The 17,077-nt window shown below is 46.1% G+C and overlaps 2 protein-coding genes across 3 annotated transcripts in view; both read left to right on the plus strand.

The window, feature by feature from the left end:
* Positions 1 to 5,821, plus strand: part of LOC100600309 (BRISC and BRCA1-A complex member 2-like) — a 21,480-nt gene extending 15,659 nt beyond the window's left edge. Inside the window, exon 3 of the mRNA XM_030808692.1 lies at positions 5,609 to 5,821. Coding sequence (XP_030664552.1) covers positions 5,609 to 5,821 — 213 coding nt within the window. The remainder of the gene's footprint in view (positions 1 to 5,608) is intronic.
* On the plus strand, positions 5,407 to 14,164 carry LOC100601201 (E3 ubiquitin-protein ligase TRIM21). Of its 2 annotated transcripts, XM_003254801.2 has the most exons (7): positions 5,407 to 5,476; positions 8,656 to 9,112; positions 9,388 to 9,483; positions 10,601 to 10,831; positions 12,137 to 12,159; positions 12,806 to 12,906; positions 13,210 to 14,164. In XM_003254801.2, the coding sequence occupies exons 2-7, from the start codon at positions 8,705 to 8,707 to the stop codon at positions 13,776 to 13,778; spliced, it is 1,428 nt and encodes a 475-aa protein (XP_003254849.2). In that variant the 5' UTR covers positions 5,407 to 5,476; positions 8,656 to 8,704; the 3' UTR covers positions 13,779 to 14,164. The 2 variants fall into 2 exon arrangements, with proteins under 2 accessions (XP_003254849.2, XP_012359625.2); XM_012504171.2 differs by lacking the exon at positions 5,407 to 5,476 and having other exon boundaries at positions 8,536 to 9,112.
* The last annotated feature ends 2,913 nt before the right edge of the window (positions 14,165 to 17,077 follow it).

Genomic DNA, 17,077 nt, shown 5'->3' on the forward strand with positions numbered 1-17,077 from the left:
GCCCGGCCACCCATCGTCTGGGAAGTGAGGGGCGCCTCTGCCCAGCCACCCATCATCTGGGAAGTGAGGAGCGCCTCTGCCCAGCCACCCATCGTCTGGGAAGTGAGGAGCTCCTCTGCTCGGCCACCCATCGTCTGGGAAGTGAGGAGCGCCTCTGCCCGGCCGCCCCGTCTGTGAAGTGAGGAGCACCTCTGCCCGGCCACCCATCGTTTGGGAAGTGAGGAGCGCCTCTTCCCGGCCACCCCATCTGAGAAGTGAGGAGCCCCTCTGCCCGGCCACCCCGTCTGGGAAGTGAGGAGCGCCTCTGCCCGGCCACCCATCATCTGGGAAGTGAGGGGCGCCTCTGCCCGGCCACCCATCGTCTGGGAAGTGAGAGGCACCTCTGCCCGGCCACCCGTCGTCTGGGAAGTGAGGGGCGCCTCTGCCCGGCCACCCATCGTCTGGGAAGTGAGGAGCGCCTCTGCCCGGCCATCCATCGTTTGGGAAGTGAGGAGCGCCTCTGCCTGGCCACCCATCGTCTGGGAAGTAAGGAGCACCTCTGCCCGGCCTCCCCGTCCGGGAAGAAGTGAGGAGCGCCTCTGCCCGGCTGCCCCGTCCGGGAAGAAGTGAGAAGTGCCTCTGCCCGGCCGCCCCTTCCGGGAAGAAGTGAGGAGCGCCTCTGCCCGGCCGCCCCGTCCGGGAAGAAGTGAGGAGCGCCTCTCCCCGGCCACCCCATCTGGGAAGTGAGGAGCGCCTCTCCCCGGCCGCCCCGTCTGGGAAGTGAGGAGCGCCTCTGCCCAGCCACCCCGTCTGGGATGTGGGGAGCGCCTCTGCCCGACCGCCCCGTCTGGGAGGTATACCACGGAGGCCAGAAGCAATCTGGGGGCTGGACGTGGTGGCTCACGCCTGTGGACCCAGCACTCTGGGGGCCGAGGCGGGTTGATCACTTCAGGCTAGGAGTTCGAGACCAGTCTGGCCAACAGGGCGAAACATATGAAAAATGCAACAGACAAACCAACCAACCAGCTCAGTGACAACAAAACAGGTCTATCCTGGAGTCATACTCTAATTTTTTCTGTTTTCCTCCCTTTCTGATCCTTTATCCCACTTTCTTTTTCTTCCTCTTCCTTCTCCTTCTTCGTCAAATAGAGGATTGAGTTATTATCACTGATCCGTATAAAGTCCCTCTCTCATTTATTTTGATTCCCACTCCCCATTTCTATTCCCCGTCTTCCCATGTGCATCCTTCCTAATATGTTTGATATGCATCTTTTTGTATGTATTTTTAGAAAATGTTTATTGTTTTTGTGTGCAAAAAAAATTAATTAAAAAAAAAACTTTGAGAAAAAAAAAAAAAAGAATTTCAAGCCCATGGATCTTAGCTTGCTGGGCCCCAGGGGGGTGGGATCCACTGAGCTAGACCACTTGGCTCCCTCACTTCAGCCCCCTTTCCAGAGGAGTGAACAGTTCTGTCTCACTGGTGTTCCAGACGCCACTGGGGCATGAAAAATCCTGCAGCTAGCTCAGAGTCTGCCCAAACAGCCATCCAGTTTTGTGCTTTAAACCCAGGGTCCTGGTGGTATAGGCACCAGGAGGGAATCTCCTGGTCTGTGGGTTGCATAGACCATGGGAAAAGCATAGTATCTGGGCTGGATAGCACCATTACATCAGGTCCTTTAAGGACTCATCTGCATTGGTTATTCTGACCTAAAACCATAAAAACCCTAGAAGAAAACCTAGGCAATACCATTCAGGACATAGGCATGGGCAAGGACTACATGTCTAAAACACCAAAAGCAATGGCAACAAAAGCCAAAATTGACAAATGGGATCTAATTAAACTAAAGAGCTTCTGCACAGCAAAAGAAACTACCATCAGAGTGAACAGGCAACCTACAAAATGGGAGAAAATTTTTGTAACCTACTCATCTGACAAAGGGCTAATATCCAGAATCTACGATGAACTCAAATTTACAAGAAAAAACAACCCCATCAAAAAGTGGGCGAAGGATATGAATAGACACTTCTCAAAAGAAGACATTTATGCAGCCAACAGACACATGAAAAAATGCTCATCATCACTAGCCATCAGAGAAATGCAAATCAAAACCACAATGGGATACCATCTCACACCAGTTAGAATGGCCATCATTAAAAAGTCAGGAAACAACAGGTGCTGGAGAGGATGTGGAGAAATAGGAACACTTTTACACTGTTGGTGGGACTGTAAACTAGTTCAACCATTGTAGAAGTCAGTGTGGTGAATTCCTCAGGACCAACCCAAATGTCCAACAACAATAGACTGGATTAAGAAAATGGGCACATATACACCATGGAATACTATGCAGCCATAAAAAATGATGAGTTCATGTCCTTTGTAGGGACATGGATGAAACTGGAAATCATCATTCTCAGTAAACTATCGCAAGGACAAAAATCCAAACACCGCATGTTCTCACTCATAGGTGGGAATTGAACAATGAGAACACATGGACACAGAAAGGGGAACATCACACTCCGGGGACTGTTGTGGGGTGGGGGGAGGGAGGAGGGATAGCATTAGGAGATACACCTAATGCTAAATGACGAGTTAATGGGTGCAGCATACCAACATGGCACATGGATACATATGTAACAAACCTGCACATTGTGCACATGTACCTTAAAACTTAAAGTACAATAATAAAAAATTTTTTTAAAAAGACATTTATGCAGCCAACAGACACATGAAAAAATGCTCATCATCACTGGCCATCATAGAAATGCAAATCAAAACCACAATGAGATACCATCTCACAGCAGTTAGAATGGCGATCATTAAAAATTCAAGAAACAACGGGTGACAGAGAGGATGTGGAGAAATAGGAGCACTTTTACACTGCTGGTGGGACTGTAAACTAGTTCATCCATTGTGGAAGATAGCGTGGCGATTTCTCAAGGATCTAGAACTAGAAATACCATTTGACCCAGCAATCCCATTACTGGGTATATACCCAAAGGATTATAATCATACTGATATAAAGACACATGCACACATGTTTATTGTGGCACTATTCACAATAGCGAAGACTTGGAACCAACCCAAATGTCCAACAATGATAGACTGAATAAAGAAAATGTGGCACATATACACCATGGAATACTATGCAGCCATAAAAAAGAATGAGTTCATGTCTTTGCAGGGACATGGATGAAGCTGGAAACCATCATTCTCAGCAAACTATCACAAGGACAAAAAAACCAAACACCGCATGTTCTCACTTATAGGTGGGAATTGAACAATGAGAACACTTGGACACGGGAAGGGGAACATCACACACCGGGGCCTGTTGTGGGGTAGGGGGAGGGATAGCATTAGGAGATATACCTAATGTAAATGACAAGTTAATGGGTGCAGCACACCAACACGGCACATGTATACATATGTAACAAACCTGCATGTTGTGCACATGTACCCTAGAACTTAAAGTATAATTAAAAAAAAAAATCTAAGGCCTCAAACTATGAAACTACTACAAGAAAATATTGGGGAAACTCTCCAGGACATTGGACTGGGCAAAGATCTCTTTCAAATATTCCATAAGCACAGGCAACTAAAGCAAAACTGGACAAATGAGATCACATCAAGTTAAAAAGCTTCTGCACATCAAAGGAAACAATGAAGTATAGAGATAACCCACAGAATTGGAGTAAATATTTGCAAACTATCCATCTGCCAAGGGATTAATAACCAGAATATACAAAGAACTCAAACAACTCTATAGGAAAAAAATGTAATAATCTGAATCAAAAATGGACAAAAGATCTGAATAGACATTCCTCAGAAGAAGACATACAAGTGGCAAATGGATATATGAAAATGTGCTCAACACCACTGATCATCAGAGAAATGCAAATCAAAACTATGAGATATTATCTCACCTCAGTTAAAATGTCTTTTATCCAAAAGAAAGGCAATAACAAATGCTGACAAGGATATGTAGAAAAAGGAACCCTCATACACTGTCAATGGGAATGGAAATTAGTACAAACACTATGGCGAACAGTTTGAAGGTTCCTCAAAAAAAAAAACTAAAAATAGAGCTACCATATGATCTAGCAATCCTACTGGATACTGCTAGGTATATATCCAGCAGAAATACTGTTACGTATATACCCAAGAGAAAGGAAATCAGTATATCAAAGAGATATCTGCACTCCCATATTTATTGCAGCACTATTCACAATACCCAAGATTTGGAAGCAACCTAAGTGTCCACCAACAGATAAATGGATAAGGAAAGTGTGGTACACATACACAGTGGAGTACTATTCAGCCATAAAAAGAAGGAGAACCTTTCATTTGCTACAAGATGGATGGAATTGGGGATTATTAAGTAAAACAAACCAAACGCAGGCAAACAAACAAATTATTACATTCTCACTTATTTGTGGGAGCTAAAAATTAAAACAATTGAACTCATGAAGATAGAGAGGATGATAATTATCAAAGGCTGGGAAGGGTAGTGGGGAAAGGGTGCGGGGGATAATTAATGGGTTCAAAGATACATGAGATAGAATGAATAAGATCTAGTATTTTATAGCATAACAAGGTGAATACAGTCAATGATAATTTATCATTTTAAAATAACTAAAAGCATATAATTGGATTATATATAACACAAATGATAAATGCTTGAGGTGATGGATAGACACCCCACTTACCCTGATGTGATTATTATGGATTGTATGCTCTACCTGTATCAAAATATCTCATGTACCCCACAAATATATACACCTACTATAGACACATAAAATTGAAAATTAAAAAAATTACTTTGGCAAATTTTATGTTCTATATGTTTTACGATTAAAGATAAAAATAATATAATCTGAGAATGTCCCCAGCTCAGTGACAAGAACACAGTTTGTTGTCAAATGTCAATTTCCTCCTCACCACTCACTGGTGGGACACTTACCTTGGGGTCATGCGAAATAAATCACTCACCTGCAGGTGTTAAAAAATATTAGTCACATCAGTCACATGAAAATAATTAGCTTCTGGAAGTAAGCAGATGGTGGCACGCGAGGAAGAGCACCAGCCACTCTTCTCTGCATCAAAACTTCCTTAAAAGCAGCTTCCAGACATGGACACAGCATCTAGGTGTGGGGTGATGACCAGTGTCAAAGAAAGCAGCCCGGACTCCCCCATCTTGTAGATATTTTACCAAATCAGATAATGAAGACATGGGAGGGAGCGCGCACCCAGGACCACGGGCTACTGAGTTTCCACTCCTTCCCAGTCTCAGAGAAGCTTCCCCCAGCCCAACTCTGACTTCTCTTCCTTCTCAGCCGCATTTCTCCACACACCCTTTGAAGGCTCTGCTCCTCCCACTGTTCCTCCCTCACTCCTCCCACGGCTCCTCCTCGTCCCTCCCCTTTCCTCTCAGACTTGCCTCTGAGCGGAAACTGAAAGTGAAATAGGGAGCTGGCTACCAGCGTTGAGTCCCCTGTAAAGGTGAGTGAACCCCACTAGATCAAGGGACCCCTGCCCTCCTAGGGGACCTCTCTCCCCTGCCCCAGGGTTGCAGAGCCCCTTCCAACCAGTCTCCATCCTTGAGCTGGTCCCATTTGCCCCTTCTCCCACCAGGGATCCCTCAACGCAAGACCAGCTATGCTTCCGGTGCTGGCCCCCTACCCGGGAGGAGGCTGGGGTGTGGACCTGACTGCCGAGTTACCCAGAAGGGGAAGGGGCCCGGCTGCCCCCTACCTGGGAGGAGGCTGGGTTGTGGACGTGACTGTGGAGTTACCCAGAAGGGGAAGGGGCCCGGCTGCCCCCATGCTGGCACCTGACCTGGGATGAGGGCTGGGTGCGGCTGGGATAGCCAGGACTACAGCCTACCCAGGAGGGTAAGGAGTGCAGTGTCGGGGAGGTCTGCAATTCTGGAGACTCCCAGGTCCAAAAGTCCTCCAGAGGTGAGAGGGGCAGGCTGTTTAGGATGTTCAACCAGAAATGTATAGGCCTTCAAAATTATTCTTTGCCCTAGAATAAGTGTTGTCAGAAACTAAACTAAGTTTGGAGCAGCTGAGAAAAGAACCGAGGGAGTGCTGGCCACAGTTCCTGTTGCTCTGTGTGTATACATACATATACACCTACATACATATATGCACCTGACTTCCGCCGTTATAGGAAGGATTAATGAAGATATATTCAAAGCACGAAGTATCTCTGGCACATGGAAGGTACATGGTAAAAAGTAGCTATAATTTCTCAGCAACATGGAGGCCTGTTGGTACCAGACAGGAGATGGATGAGCACTGAGAGTTTAAGCAGGAATGGACATGATGAGAGTAGAACTGTCAACAGCTTTATGAGGTTCTTGCCAATTTTCATTCCCTCTTTTAGGGACTCAGTTTCTCCTTCTGTCTCACTGGATCAATGGACCAAACAATGGAGGATTTCTTGTTATTCAGAACAAGAATAAACTTATTCAACAAACTGTTTGATCAGTGCAAAAGTAATTACTGTTTTTGACATTAATTGTTTTGCCATTAATTTTATGCCTTGTTTTTTGTTTTTTGTTTTTGGTTTTTTTGAGAGGGAGTCTCGCTGTGTCCCCCAGGCTGGAGTGCAATGGCACAATCTTGGCTCACTACAACCTCTGCCTCCCAGGTTCAAGCAATTCTCCTGCCTCAGCCTCCCAAGTAGCTGGGATTACAGGCGCCCACCACCACTCCCAGCTAATTTTTGTATTTTTAGTAGAGACAGGGTTTTACCATATTGGTCAGGCTGGTCTTGAACTCCTGACCTAAAGTGATCCACCCACCTTGGCCTCCCAAAGTGCTGGGATTACAGGTGTGAGCCACCGTGCCTGACCCATTATTTTTATTTTTTATTTTCCTTTGCATCATTTTTTCTTCTTTTTTTAGTATATTTTTAATTTTTGTGGGCATATAGTAGGTATATTTATGGGATATATGGAATATTTTGATACAGGTATACAATGTATAATAATCACATCAGGGTAAGTGGGGCATCTATCACCTCAAGCATTGATCATCTGTGATACTAACTACGCAATTATACTCTTATTTTTCAGTGTACAATTAAATTATTGACTATAGTCACCCTGTTGTACTATCAAATACTAGATCTAATTCACTCCATTTTTGTACCCATTAACCATCCCACCTTCTCCCCCACACACAGACCCTCCCTACTACTCTTCCCAGCCTGTGGTAACCATCTTTCTATTCTCTAACTCCATGAGTTCAACTGTTTTAATTTTTAGCTTCTACAAATGAGTGAGACCATACAATGTTTGTCTTTCTGTGCCTGGCTTATTTCACTTAACATAGTGACCTCCAGTTCCATTCATGTTGTTGTGAATGACAGGATCTCATTATATTTTATGACTGAATAGTACTCCTTGTGTATACGTACCACATTTTCTTTATCCATGTATCTGTTGATGGACACTTAGATTGCTTCCAAATCTTGGCTACTGTGAAACATGCTGCAGTAAACATGGAAGTGTAGATATCTCTTTAATATACTGATTTCCTTTCTTTGGGGTATATACTAGCAGTGGGATTGATGAATCACATGGTAGCTCTATCTTCAGTTTTTTGAAGAACCTCCAAACTGTTCTCTGCAGTGATTGTACTAATTTACCTTCCCACCAACAGCATATGAGTGTACCCTTTTCTCCACACCCTCACCAGCATTTGTTATAGCCTGTCTTTTGGATAAAAGACATTTTAACTGAGATGAGATTATATCTCATTGTAGCTTTGATTTGCATTTTTCTGATAATCAATGATGTTGAGCAACTGTTCATATACCTGTTTGTCATTTGTATGACTTCTTTTGAGAAATGTCTATTCAGATATTTTGTCCATTTTTGAGTCAGATTATTATTTTTTTCCTATAGAGTTGTTTGAGCTCCTTATATATTCTGGTTATTCATCCCTTGTCAGATGGATAGTTTGCAAATATTTACTCCAATTCTGTGTGCTGTCTCTTCACTTTGTGGATTGTTTCCTTTGCTGTGCAGCACCTTTTCAACATGATGTGATCCCATTTGTCCAAGTTTGCTTTGGCTGCCTGTGCTTGTGGGATATTTGAAAGAAATCTTTGCCTAGTCCAATGTCCTGGAGAGTTTTCCCAATGTTTTCTTGTAATAGTTTCGTAGTTTGAGGCCTTAGATTTAAGTCTTTAATCCATTTTGATTTGATTTCTGTATATGGTGAGAGATAGGAGTGCAGTTTCATTCTTCTGCATGTGGATATCCAGTTTTCCCAGCAGCATTTATTGAAGAGACTGTCCTTTCCTCACTGTATGTTCTTGGTACCTTTGTTGAAAATGTGCTCACTGTGGATGTATGGATTTGTTTCTGGGTTCTGTATTCTACTGGTCTATGTGTCTGTTTTTATGCTAGTACCATGCTATTTGGGTTACTTTAGCTCTACAGAATAATTTGACGTCAGGTGATGTGATTCCTCCAGTTTTGTTCTTTTTGCTCAGGATAGTTTTGGCTATTCTGAGTCTTTCGTGATTCCATATAAATTTTAGGATTGTTTTTTCCTATTTTTGTGAAGAATGTCATTGGTATTTTGGTAGGGATTATGTTGACCTTCTGTTTTTCTTACACAGATGTTCTCGTATTCTCTTTTCCCTTTCTTCTTCTCTCCCAGCCAATCCCCCTGAAGGTCTCCACACTGCTGTTGAACAGCACACTTGACAATGGCTTCAGCAGCACGCTTGACAATGATGTGGGAGGAGGTCACATGCCCTGTCTGCCTGGACCCCTTCGTGGAGCCTGTGAGCATCGAGTGTGGCCACAGCTTCTGCCAGGAATGCATCTCTCAGGTTGGGAAAGGTGTGGGCAGCGTCTGTCCTGTGTGCCGGCAGCGCTTTCTGCTCAAGAATCTCCGGCCCAATCGACAGCTAGCCAACATGGTGAACAACCTTAGAGAAATCAGCCAGGAGGCCAGAGAGGGCACACAGGGGGAACAGTGTGCAGTGCATGGAGAGAGACTTCAACTGTTCTGTGAGAAAGATGGGAAGGCCCTTTGCTGGGTGTGTGCCCAATCTCGGAAACACCGTGACCACACCATGGTCCCTCTTGAGGAGGCTGCACAGGAGTACCAGGTGAGGCCTTAGAGACACAAACAGGAAGAAAGAAGATGGGCCCTGGTGAGTGCTTTGTTTTCAGAGCAGGGAATGGGAGAGGACCACCTCTGGATTGGAGGGGTTAGAGAAAGGAGGGGTTTACCTCTCTCCATGTCTAATGTAGGAGGAGAATTATAAGTTAAACCCAACCTCATTCCCCAGGCATAGGAGATACGCATGAGAAAATGCTGCAAGGATTACCCTACCCTATTACTTGGTTTGCATGGGGACTAATAAGCTGTCTTTCCCTGCAGGAGAAGCTCCAGGTGGCATTAGGGGAGCTGAGAAGAAAGCAGGAGTTGGCTGAGAAGTTGGAAGTGGAAATTGCAATGAAGAGAGCAGACTGGAAGGCAAGAATGACATCCTGAAGGGGATCTTAGGCTGGAAGGCTGGGCAGGGTCCAGGGTCCTCAACTCACAGCCTTAACTGTAGCTGTGCCTGTCTGAGCAGTGATAGAGTTGGTCCGTCTCACTCTCCAGAAACCAGCTGCTCTCTAGGTTTCCAGATGGAGGGGAATAAAAATGATGCAGGTTCAAAGGGGAGCTCCCCATCAGGCCTAAAGATAAAGAATCCTGGAAGAAAGTGCTGAGAGGATCTAGCTATACCCTAAAGTTTCGAGATCCTCTGAGTCTAGTCTCAGAGGTGTGACGGCATCAGCACCTGGATGTCTGAGACAAATATCCTAGGAGAAACCCAACTGCTAGCTAAGCCTTTCAGGAAATGACAAGGGCTGTGAGGAATAAACTTAAGGAAACCATCTGACCAGGTGGTTACTTGACCGTGACCAGATCTCTGGTCCAAAATATAATGAAGAATCAATGTTTGTTCTGCACTGATGATTTCCTAGGAAAGTTGGGGCATGTCGGGGATGAGAGGGGAGAATAAGGAGCCCATCCCCAGTAGATCCCAGAAGAGGAACATTTGGGATTGAGGTAGGGCGTGAGTTGGGTTGTGGTGACAAAACAGACCCTCATGTGTCATCGAGTGACCTTCCAGTTACTAACAGGAGAGGAAAAGCAAAGAATGTCCCCAAGCCCCCTTTCCCAGGACTTAGAAGTGGTGGTGTGAGCCTGGCTTTGTGAGGTTGTTGGAGGTGGGAACAGGTGTTTTTTTCTCAGTAACTCACTGAGACAGGAAGACACAGGAGCACATTTGAGTGGTGACTGGGTTTGGAAGAGAGGTTGGAAAAAGTCCCCAATGCCGTATATTCGTGTAGCTGTGGTTGTGTAGGCCAGCTACAGTGTGCCCTCACTAAGTGCATTCCCCTCACTGTCCCGGAAACCTCAACCACCTACCTCCCAAGCAAAATTGTGTGTGTGTGTGCGTGCATGTGTGCATGTGCGCGTGTGTTTTCCCAGACAGCACCAGAGTGGAGTCTCTGGGGAATAGGAAGAGGTACCAATACCTCCATTCCCAAAGCTTGGGAGATTTTCATAAAAACCACCTCTCTTTCCCTTGACACTAAAGAAAACAGTGGAAACACAAAAATCTAGGATTCACGCAGAATTTGTGCAGCAAAAAAACTTCCTGGTTGAAGAAGAACAGAGGCAGCTGCAGGAGCTGGAGAAGGATGAGAGGGAGCAGCTGAGAATCCTGGGGGAGAAAGAGGCCAAGCTGGCCCAGCAGGGCCAGGCCCTGCAGGAGCTCATCTCAGAGCTAGATCGAAGGTGCCACGGCTCAGCACTGGAACTGCTGCAGGTGAGACAGGGAGGGGTTCCCTTCTACGATTCAGGGAATAACTGAAAAAGACCAGAGCTATCTGGAACTGCCATTCAAATAAATGGACACCTGGTCCCTGGAATGTTCTTAAATGAAGTAGAATTCAAACCCATGAATGGTTTGCGTTCAAGACACAAAGTAAAGATGAAAATAAGTACAGGACCTTTTTAAAAATCAATGTATGTTGCACTTAGAATCATTTTGCATCCACCAGTGATACGTTTGCCTCACTGTAGGAAGCTATGGACTAGATGGTCTCACAAGTCCCTTCTGTTCTAACATTCTACAGTTCTTTCCCTACACCTGTTCACTGTCACTCAGAGTGGTCATGAGCCATTGCTTTCTGGTTTGTGCAGAAAACCTAATTGTATTGGGTTGACTTGACAGGCTCTCTTCTGCCCAACATTGAACCAGGCTTTTTATTTATTTATTTATTTATTTTTGAAATGGAGTTTCACTCTTGTTGCCCAGGCTGGAGTGCAATGGCACGATCTTGGCTCACTGCAACCTCCGCCTCCCGGGTTCAAGCGATTCTCCTGCCTCAGCCTCACATCACCACGCCTGGCTAATTTTGCATCCCTAGTAGAGATGAGATTTCTCCATGTTGGTCAGGCTGGTTTCCAGCTCCCAACCTTAGGTGATCTGCCCACCTCAGCCTCCCAAAGTGCTGGGATTACAGGCGTGAGCCACCACACCTGGCCGTGAACCAGGCTTTCTAACACACTTTTGACTGAGTCTAGGAGCCTGCTAGCTCCCATGTAATGGCTCCCAATCCCTGCAACAAAAATATTCTCCATGATTTGCTTTCACATACAGGAAGAGGCAACATTAAGTACCCAAGGGAGCTTTAACTAACCAACCTTTCCTTCCCAAGCAATGCTAGCCCACAAGTGGAATAGAGCAGTTTCTAGACACCTGAACTTGGCCATTCTCTGCCTGTGATTGTTTCTGGGCTTAAGCCAAGCTGGGCTGTATGTCCTCTCTGCCCTCATTTCTTTCTCCCCTGGGGAAAAAAAAAAAAAACTGGTCTTTGAGTCAGAGTCCTGAAACTGATAACCCTTCCCTAGCTGTAGGTCACATCCATGCTGGGCTTCTGGTTACCTCACAAGCAGCCACACATCCTTTCTGCTTCAAGCTGGTCAGAATCATCTTTGGGGCCTTGGACTAGAGGAAGGCGAGGAACAGTGCCCCAGGGACCAAAGATGGATCACATCACCCACAGGGCTGATGTCTCAGTGGCGATCCAGCAATCCAGAACTTACTTTCTGTCTCTTTTCTCCTCAGGAGGTGATAATTGTCCTGGAAAGGTAAGGAGGAGTTTTCTTTGTTAGAAGAGGGGCCAGCAGAAAGCATGTATGCCTATGACAAAGGTTATTGAATTAGAAGTACATGCACTGAAGTTTTCCCCATCTGGCTTCCTATTCTCAAAAACTTCATTCTCTATAAAATATTTTCTGGTCTCAGAAAGTAAAGCCCTGCCAAACAGGGAAATCCTGGGAAGTTCTGGGTCTTCCCAGAATTCAGACTACTGGGACATGGCTTGCTGGGACTCCTTTTCTCAGTGGAATCTAACCAGTTACCTCCCAAAAAGAGCCATGAGTAAGACCCACAGTGTGGGCAAGACTTCTTGAGGTTCCTTGCAGAAGTGATTCAGCCTGTCTCAGATGGCTTGCCTATAAAATGAAATTGAATGAATTTGCCAGGTGACCTCAGGCTTAGACAGGAGAGACAGACTGTCCACATGCTGCAGAGCCTCCTATAACCAGGAATTCCTGGGTAGAAACTAAATTCTGCATTGTTTGCCTCTCACACCCACCCCTGGAGACTTGAACACCAGAGGTGTTTGTAAATTTGAGTTGAATTAAATTATCAGAGTCCTCCACAATGGAGGTTATAGTGTTAGGGTTTAGGATAGGAGTAGGAGACAGGAGTCTCAAACTCTCTTTCCCCCAGGAGTGAATCCTGGAACCTGAAGGACCTGGATATTGCCTCTCCAGAACTCAGGAGTGTGTGCCATGTGCCAGGGCTGAAGAAGATGCTGAGGACATGTGCAGGTGAGGCAAGTTCTAGTTTTGTGGGGGATAATGGGGTGCAGAGTAGATCCCAGGGTCAGGGAGCCTGGATGGCAACTTGGAGGAGAGATGGCAGGTCAGAGCAGGGGGAACAGAGATGGAGGTAAGAAAGATGGTTTCTTCAAAGGTCAGGACCAAGGCCAGAACTGGCTGAATGGTCATTTCCCCACACAAGGAGGTTCACCCCTCATGCTTACCCTGGAGTTTACACAAAATCCCCCCACCACAGGCACAGAGTTAGTGACTCCCCCCATGCAAGGCCTGACTGTGGTCCTCTCTCTGCAGTCCACATCACTCTGGATCCAGACACAGCCAATCCGTGGCTCATACTTTCAGAAGATCGGAGACAAGTGAGGCTTGGAGACACCCAGCAGAGCATACCTGGAAATGAAGAGAGATTTGATAGTTATCCTATGGTCCTGGGTGCCCAGCACTTCCACTCTGGAAAACATTACTGGGAGGTAGATGTGACAGGAAAGGAGGCCTGGGACCTGGGTGTCTGCAGAGACTCTGTGCGCAGGAAGGGGCACTTTTTGCTTAGTTCTAAGAGTGGCTTCTGGACAATTTGGTTGTGGAACAAACAAAAATATGAGGCTGGCACCTACCCCCAGACTCCCCTCCACCTTCAGGTGCCTCCATGCCAAGTTGGGATTTTCCTGGACTATGAGGCCGGCATGGTCTCCTTCTACAACATCACTGACCATGGCTCCCTCATCTACTCCTTCTCTGAATGTGCCTTTACAGGACCTCTGCGGCCCTTCTTCAGTCCTGGTTTCAATGATGGAGGAAGAAACACAGCCCCTCTAACCCTCTGTCCACTGAATATTGGATCACAAGGATCCACTGACTATTGATGCCTTTCTCTGAACACTGCCACTCTCCCCATTGGCACCACTTCTCAGCCACAAACCCTGCCCCTTTTCCCCATGAACTCTGAACCACCTTTGTCTCTGCAGAGGCATCCGGATCCCAGCAAGCGAGCTTTAGCAGGGAAGTCACTTCACCATCAACATTCCTGCCCCAGATGGCCTTGTGATTCCCTCCAGTGAAGCAGCCTCCTTATATTTGGCCCAAACTCATCTTGATAAACCAAAAACATGTTTCTGCCTTCTTTATGGGACTTAAGTTTTGTTTTCTCCCTCCATCTCTAGGGTGTCATCTTTGGTGAGATCTCTATTATATCTTGTATGGTTTGCAAAAGGGCTTCCTAAAAATAAAAAATAAAATTTAAAAAACTGTGCCTCAGTCTATCCCATTCAGTCTTTGTTCCTTAATCCTGAAATACTTGAGAACTCTGAATATGATTAATAGTGATGTGTCTTTAACATTGCACATGCTTTTCATGTCTAGACTGTCCCCTCTTCTCCATTTGAAATGTTTGAACTTGGACTGAAGACCCAGGTCAAGTCTTCTGTACTTCCCCATCATCACCTTCCCTGTCATAGCTGCTGTGGTGATAGAAGGCCATTTGGGCTCTGATCGCTGTCCGAGGGGATATTAACTCCATACCATGAGGGAACACCTGCTTTTGAAATACAAAGTTCTCCTGGGGCTGGGGTAGCTCTGTGACCTCTGCATCTCTGACCCTCACAGACCTGAAGCACCTTCGGTCCATGTTCTCAGTAAGTGATGAGTGACAACATCAAAGTTCTTGGAGCTCTCTGGGGCTGCCCCATGCTTTCAGTGTTCTAGACAACTGGCCAACTCCTGTGCCCCTTGGAATATCCAATTTTAATGTTATTTCTCTCTGGAATGCGCCTTTCTTGGGCAAAGTTTTCTGACTTTTCCAGAAGAGTAAATGTTGCATCCGCTAAGGGATAAAGAAAAAGGGGGTGTGTGCTGTGGGTGTGACCACATCCCCAATCATGAGGAAGGGATTTGGAGCCTGAAGAAATGTGTGTCTGTGTCAGCATGTGCTCACATTCGGCAGGTGAGGCCATGAGTATTAGGAAGAAAGGGACCATCTTGTCTTCCAGAAGCTTCCACTGCAGAGGATGAGGTATCCTTTCAGGCAAGGTGAGGAGAGACTGTGTGGAGGTGAGAAGAGAACACAGCAGCAAAGAGTAATAGTGAAGCATGGCTTCATCTTCTTCCTGTCTCTATGACCAGGCTAACACCCCTAAAACTCCTGCCCCCAGCCCCATGCCTCCTACTTGAATGGTTTGGATGAGGAAAGAAGAGGTTGAAAGGATATGGAAAGAAAGCCAAACGAAGGAGCTAAGTTCCTGGACACAGCCACTAACAAGCCCTCTCTAGCATGTGCAGCTCAGGCCTGTGCCCCAGGGCTGGGGCTTTGGGATGGGATGACAGAGAGAAGAGGAGCAGGGGCTGTAGCAAGGTCAAAGATGCATCTCTGGGAAGGGAAGGGCCCAGCATCTGACAGCTTCTGCAGACAGATCCAGGAGTGTGGGGGTGGTCTCTGGTGTCAAAGTAAAGGATGAGACATAGACTCCCTCTAGAGTGTTCCCATAAGTGGGTCATGGCAACTTCCTTCTCCTACCTTCTTTCAAACCCAGAGCATCTCTCATTGTTGCCACTTCCCCCCTCAGCTCTCTCTGACAAAAAGCCATTCTCCCTGTTCCCATCCCTTTCCTTCCAGTTTTAGACTTCTCAGCCCTGGATGATTCTGCTTCATTCCACCTGCCCTAACCCCTCTTCCTTTGAACTACTCCCCAACACACACACAGACATGTGCATGCACACATGACACATCCCTGGCTCTCAACCCACCTTGTTCTTGGCCTCAACTTTGACCTAGATCTCAGAGGGCTACCAGTAGATCCTGTCAAGGTCCCACCATGGGGGTAAAGGTCAAAGCATAGAAGCCTGTGGAGCTGGTCTCCCTAAGTCTCTTGCAGGAATTGTCCGAGCCTGGTGAGGGACCGCAGGTGGGGAGGTTAAGGTGTGGAAGGAGCTAGAGGGAGTTAGTGCATGCCCAGGGGGGTGTGGGTCACTGCACCACGTGACTGACTGCTGCTTTGTTGATGAAATTTCCTCCTGGTTTTTAGTTCCTAAAACCAAGGGATTGGGGCTGAAATTCTCCCAGCCATGCACATCCTGATTATAATGAAGTTGATTTAAAAAGCGTTTCAGAAAAAGAAAAAAAAAAGGCAGAGCATTTCAGATACCACAGGCCTTTCTTAATGTGAGGGACACTTGCTTAGAGACATAGAATGTGCCCTCTCCTAGCCCCCTTGTGATTCTGCCTTGGGAACTGTTTCAACAGAGAGGTTTTCAGTACCTGTTCTGTGCAGGCCCTAGAGGAAGAACCCATAGCCTTCTCCAAGCCTCTTTGTCTGTAGGGACAGCTCCAACAACAGGGAGCAGCAGTACATGTAAAGCTAGTTCTGCCCTATGGAGAGAAGGGACCCTAAGTCCTGTGGTGATGTTGTCTGAGAAGGGTGTGGATGTCAGAGCTTGACCATTGCACCCCCTGTGCCTAACACAGTGCTAGGGACAAAGCAGATTTCAGAAAATAGCTATTGGAATGCATCTCAGAAGTCCAGCTGAAATTTCACTTGGACCGATGTTGCGAGAGTATCTTATCTGTATAAGACTAAATATTTACACAGACTCCACTTCCAGGGGAAGTGATTGATACAATAGAATGGTCAAAAAGGCATTTCCCACTGTAGTTACAAAATGCATTGTTCTCCCTCTTTCCCCCTACTTTTGAAGTTTAAAAGTCCTCAAGCTTCTTTGGAAATTCAAGAGGGAAGTAGGAGCTCCAAGAGGAAGCCCCAGTAGTGCCAGACTGGTTTTCTCGATCAGTGGTCCCCAACCATTTTGGTACCAGGGGCCTGTTTCATGGAAGATACTTTTTCCATGGATTAGGGGGGTTGGTTTTGGGATGAAACTGTTCCACCTCAGATTATACCAGGCATTAGATTCTCATAAGGAGCACGCAACCTAGGTCCCTCACATGTGCAGTTCACAATAGAGTTCATGTTCTTATGAGAATCTAATGCTGCCACTGATCTGACAGGAGGTGGAATTCAGGCAGTAATGCTCACCTGCTACTCACTTCCTGTTGTGTGGCCCAGTTCCTAACAGGCCATGGACCTGTACCAGTCTATGGCCAGGGGGTTGGAGCTCCTGTTCTTGACGATCAGGGATGTGTAGTTTTTTACATTTTTTATTGACATAAATGTGC

Source organism: Nomascus leucogenys, unplaced genomic scaffold, assembly GCF_006542625.1.
Source record: "Nomascus leucogenys isolate Asia unplaced genomic scaffold, Asia_NLE_v1 000711F_103125_qpd_obj, whole genome shotgun sequence".
NCBI classification, from domain to species: domain Eukaryota; kingdom Metazoa; phylum Chordata; class Mammalia; order Primates; family Hylobatidae; genus Nomascus; species Nomascus leucogenys.